The sequence below is a fragment of the Phaethon lepturus genome, unplaced genomic scaffold, assembly GCF_000687285.1.
Source record: "Phaethon lepturus isolate BGI_N335 unplaced genomic scaffold, ASM68728v1 scaffold6583, whole genome shotgun sequence".
In the NCBI taxonomy this organism is placed as follows: Eukaryota; Metazoa; Chordata; class Aves; order Phaethontiformes; family Phaethontidae; genus Phaethon; species Phaethon lepturus.
Window position 1 is genome coordinate 28,877 of NW_010528259.1, and position 5,939 is coordinate 34,815.

The 5,939-nt window shown below is 35.4% G+C and overlaps 1 protein-coding gene across 1 annotated transcript; it reads right to left on the bottom strand.

Annotated features, from left to right (window-relative positions):
- Positions 1-314: 314 nt before the first annotated feature.
- Positions 315-3,995, bottom strand: LOC104618101 (cytochrome b reductase 1). Its single transcript, XM_010283614.1, has 3 exons — positions 3,693-3,995; positions 926-1,080; positions 315-734 (listed from the first exon to the last, which is right to left on the bottom strand). The coding sequence occupies exons 1-3, from the start codon at positions 3,993-3,995 to the stop codon at positions 434-436; spliced, it is 759 nt and encodes a 252-aa protein (XP_010281916.1). The 3' UTR covers positions 315-433.
- Positions 3,996-5,939: the final 1,944 nt, after the last annotated feature.

Sequence of the window (5,939 nt, forward strand, 5' to 3'; positions counted from 1 at the left end):
AAAAAGTGAACTTTACCAGAAAAATTACGTATGACCAACTAAATTCTGCTGTCTGGCATACTTCATGACTCTGATTCATAACCTGCAAAATCACTAAGAGCAGAATTTAGTTTCAATCTTGTTAACTTTTCATGACTATAAGATAGATAAGCATTACATTAAGAAGTGATCTGGAAAACATTTTCCAATTATGTAATTTTGCCATTATGTGATGTCATTCACGCTCTCTTTTTTTAAATGAGGACTGAGCACGAACCAATATAATATGTTTGGGACTTACTGGAATTTAAATGCATATGCAGAAAACTTGAGTATCTTCGAGCAAGCCATACTGAAAATAAAACCCCAACCTATTTATATATCAATATAACTAAGTTGGAAGGAACCAGCGGGGTTTGGCAGTATAATAGTACTGTTGTTCTGTGCATTTTCTTTACATAGTTGATCGCTGGCCTGCTTCATCAAGTTTGAGGTTTTGTTTTCTGGCTGCTTCACTATTGATCCTCAGACCAGATTTATCTGCATTACTACCATCTGTCATTGTGGATTCTGCTTCTGTGCCTTCAGGAGTCCCTCCACTGGGCAGCAGAACTTTAGCATTCTCTTCTGGGGGCCGCTTCCAATGGGCTCTGCTTGCCATCCACAAAATAAGTGCACCAAATATGACAAGCAAAAGACCAAGACAGTTGACAAAAGTTGCCTCTGGTGGGGATGCGCTATATGCAGGATTTTTCCTTTGGAAAGGGAAAAAAAAAAAGTTCTTTTAAAGACAATCTTTGTCTAAAAACAGCAGCCTCTTGCTAAGTAGTAGATCTTTTTAAAACAAAACAAAACAATGTCCCAATACTAGATGGTTATTTTTCTGTGAAACGGAAGTACAGTTTGCAATGAATAATGTCAATAAACAAGTGAAAAAAATACTTACAATGAAAAGATAAGCTTTTCTGTGATTCCCATGAGAGCTGTTGCAATCACTGTTGCAAAGATGGTAAGACCCGAATAAACATGTATCGGCATGAGGGCTGCTCGGAGAGGAACTGGAGCAAAAGGGAGCAGAAAAACAGCGAAGCCCAAGAAAAGCTAAACACAAAACAGATTCATAGTTAAAGCTATATGGGAAACAATCTGCACTTCTCAAGCAGAATAAAAATAATCATAAAAATTCCATGTTGAGATGTCTTCAGGTACAAATTTGAAAAGAATCTGCCTTTTTGTTTCTGAATGTGTTTCCCTTCAAAACCAAAGCAATAATTCTGGATTAGCACCTAAGAAGCAGCCATGAAATATTCTGTAAACGATCCCACCTAATATCAGTGTCCAAACTTACTCGTAATGCTAAAACTGCAACCAAACTAAGTACTGGAAACACCAGTTTTCAGTGTCGCTAATTCGTAACATGTTAAAGGTGTGAGTAGCTACATTTTTACAGTATCTTCAAGTTCTGCTTCTGTTACAGATTTACACATAAATGAAGATCAGAAGGCAGTCTAACCTTCTGACTTGAGTGAACTAAATTTTACTGAGTTTTGGTTAAATTAAAGTACATGTCTTTAGAAGGGCAATGGTCTCTCTCTCAATATATTGATCAGTTGGCATTTACAGAGTGAAGATGTGTGTGGGTGGCATGAAGTTATTCCAGGAACACGAGTCCTCCCATTAGCGCTAATTTTGTGATAGAAGGTAACCTGTGATGTCACATGGTTGTAGTCACAGGCTTGCCCAGTCATACTGAGGCTGCATCCCTTCTTTGGTTTGTTCTACTGTTACTCACTCCTGCTGCTAAATTAGAAATAATGCATGAATTTGTATTTCATCGTGCTTTAACTTCCAGGCTTACTCCTTGTTTTGTCTTTCCATGCTGGATTAAAGAGCCTGGTATTTTATTCCTGGGAAGCTTTTTAATACAACGTAATCAAGTCATCTCTCAATCTTCTTTAGATCTGCTAAACGGTTGCAGCTTTTTAAATCTTTCACTGGAAGATAGTTTTTTCCAGCTCTCAAATTACTTTTCCAGATTTTCTTTGCCTTTTTTTTCATATTTTTTACATTAAAAAAATTATTCCATAATATTTCATATTAGTTTTGCCAATGCCATATATGGAGGTTAAAATAATCTATTAGAGAATTTATGTTTCCTGTTGTCACAGCACAGAACTCATTTTGAGCTTCATGTCATCTTTCAGTACTTCTTTCCAGAGACATTGCTTTCCAAGAGACAGTCTCCATTTTACATTTCTGCCCTATTCTTAAATTTATGTCCTTGTGCTATACTGTATTAACATACATTTGGCTTAAATACAATATATTTACAGTATTGTTCCTGTAGGCATAGTATTACGTGAGCATCCCCCCTCAATAATTTTTTAATTCTGAGATTGACATACCATTTCTGGCAAATGCCAAGTGTCTTCTCTATTAACAGACATGCTACTTAATGACTAATTTTTAACCACGGTGCTCAATCACTTAACAAACATTAGTCTCTGACTGGAGACTTACATCCCAGTTTGGAGGATGTAACACCACAGTTCTATTGATGAGACAGGCAAGGCATTAAGTGACATTGATCATGTTTATAGCAGCAAAATGAAGAGTAGAATTAAGACCTTATTCACAATTCTTTATCTTAACCATTAGAAAAAATGCTGATACTCAGTATAGTGGCAGCACAGATTTCCCTGAAGTAACTGGATTATTAAGACAAGAAAAATCTTAACATTGTTCCTTCTTATTCATTAGCTGCTGTTCAACTATAAATGTTGTAATATGCTTTCTTTTTTCTAAGTGTTAAAAACACTATTTCAATACTATTTTCTGTACCTCCTAGCCTGAGCAGTGAAGGATAAAAATCTAGCACCCAAATCCCTCAGGTAGGGATTTTTTGTGCTTGATCACCAGATAATTAAGTCTTTTTTTTTTAAGTGTTTTAGCAAGAAAATTAAAAATCACAATTTGAAGGGACAAAATAAATTTTCATAGCGTAATAACACAATATAGGGAATTCAGAATGTATATGCAGAAACATCACATCTGTATGTGTACACTAAATGTCAGGGCATGTCTGCTCTGCTATGCCAAATGTAAAACATACTAAGTTAGCTCATTTTAGGTTATGATAACTCTATTTTCTTTGCCAATAGGAGCAGTTAAAAGCATGCACATGAACATTTATCAAAGTTTTGCTGATTCAAGAAAACTGGTTAGCCAGTAGCAGCTCATTAGATGTCAGAGCCTTTAGATCTGTACTGCTCCCTGCCGCACTTGTTCTGCTGATAAAACAAAGTCTTGAGGCCAAGAAGTGACTACTTAAAATTACAGTAGCTGGAAAAAAAGAAAAACAATTCTTCATTTGAGACTTCCTTAATAAAAGCTCTAACTGTATTTAAATACACTGCAAACAAACCAAATTACTTGCTTTAACTTCATCGGTTTATAGAGCTTAGAAACACACTACTGTATAACTGAATAGTAAATAAACTGCCATTATCCCAGGAAATAAACAAAATATGCTGTAAAATACATTTTTCTTTGAAGTCAAGGATCCAATATTTGCACATTTACATGCTAATTTGCCAAATCACAGAATGTAAAATGGGTATCCCAGTAGTTATTAGTGAGGGTCTATTGTGCCTGAATTACTCAACACATTCTTCAAGTTTACAACTTGTTTATAAATACAGTTAAATTCTGACCTGGAGAGAATAAAATATAACAGCAGTCAGCCCAATCCAGCTGTGCAGACTGTACATGTTAGGAATGTTCCTGGCATTGTGGTATTCAAACACGGCTACCATAGAAACAATTGCAAGAATCATAGCTATGGTATTTAATCCAGCATGTATGAACTTCATTAGGATTTTGCTGCACTTCCAGGTCCAGGGCAATCTGTACACAATAATAGCTGAAGAAAGAACAGAAAAAAGATAACTTCTCTCAGATTTTAATAATGCATCATTCACATAGTTCCATTGTAAATTACAGGAAAATCCAACCATTAATTCTCAAAAAAAGTCTATTAAAAGGCTTTCTCTCCTACACATAGCATAGCATATTCCAAATATACAACTGAGGCTTAAATATAGCTTTTAGGGAGATTTCTTCCTAAGTTTAAAAAAACTTGAGTGTGTTTGAAATAAAGAACAGTAAACAACTTGGTGTCATCTTTTCCTCATTCCTTAAATTGATCTAACAGGGATTCTGCATAGGATTTTGATTTTTCTGCTGCTAGTCAGATTGAAGGAGTAGGGCCCAATTCTTGTATCCAGAAGACCACCTACTGAGAAAGTGTGTAAGATTATTTTTTAATCCTTACCCTCTTTGCCAACTTTGGATAATGCTATTCTCTAATTGCATAGATATTTATATGACTATCTATTGCATTGATATTAATAGGGCTACTTTAAATGGGAAAATGCTACTCGGCGTAAGGGAAACATAATATGACTCTTAAGAGACAAAAGGATTTGGCAACTACAACTCTTCGAACATTGCTAGATGAATGTAAGGGGCTTTTGCCTATATTTGCATTAATAACTCTAGCAGACAGTGTTTTGTCCAGCCTGAACATAACAATAATTTCTAGTGATCTAACTCCAGATGGTCCATAAGAATAACTTAGCCTAGAGCTGCTTCTTGACAAGCTCTTTCCTCAAGGTCCCCAATACTCCATCCCTGCCACAACTGCCCCTGCCTTGTCATATGACCCAGGTGCTTTCCACAGAGGGGACACACAGACCAGATTAGATCACGGAAGCCACAAGTTCATCTGATTACAAACTAGGTAGTAATTCTGGATGTGTGACAGCACATAAGTATATTCAGATAACAAGGGACAAATATTTATGAGGACACCTGATCACTTGACCAATAAAGGCTAAAGCCCACATCCATACTGTCTTGCCTGAGCAAAAAGACAGGCTTGCCTGAGCTCCATTCATCTGATTCGTCACATCCTCATTTAAGGTTTCTGCTTATGAAATTACATTCAAATCTTTATGTATAATTAGCAGTACTAAAACAAAATAATAAGAATATATGCAGGTTTTAAAAAAAGTTCCTGTTCCAAACATTAAGAAATATATGTGCACCAGAAAAAAAAAAGTATTACCTGTAAATGCAAAGATTAAGAATTTACTTAAATGATTCTCATGTGCCTTACTCATTACTTCTCCATAACCCTAGCTTTTTATGCAAAAACCATAGGTTATGTAAAATAAATAGGATATTAATTCTGTATGTTGTGATGAATAATAATAAACGACAAATTAATTTCAAAGTTCTGCTTACACATTTTTGTTTACTTGGATGCATGCCAGGAAATACAGTACTGCACTAAATAATTCACAAAGAAAACACTGTTCACGAGTGAAATTTCCAGACTATGATCAAATTTTAAATCAATGTATGCTTTTACATAATGTATGAAAATATAATACCAGAATGAAAGTGTCCCTTAGAATATTAAAATATATACAGCACTTAGGTAGTTCCCTGCTTTCTACTTTTAAAAAGTAACAATAGTAAATCCTACAAAATCAGGAAGATAGAAGCCTTGTTTTTAAGACAGTTTGACAGTAATTAATTTATATGACATAGGTACGATTCAGCACACCTCCAATAGTTTCCCAAAAGTTATGTGGTAAGTCTCATATTTTGTCAATATTGAAATAATTGCCTGCCTCAGACTATTATTAATTAACCTAGTGCTAATGATTATGATTTCTAACTTTGTAAAGCAGGTATGCCAAAAGGCCCCAAACAAGCCTCAACACCCCATGCTGAGGCCAACAAGCAAGCCAACATTCCCAGTAAATCCTCCCTGCTACGTCTTACAATATGGCCCATAGTATAGTCAATAATTTATTCCAAGTGCAGCAGAGTACCGGACTGTGTATGTCTTGAAGTGAACTTGATGTACGTAGGTCCTGGTCTCAGTTTTC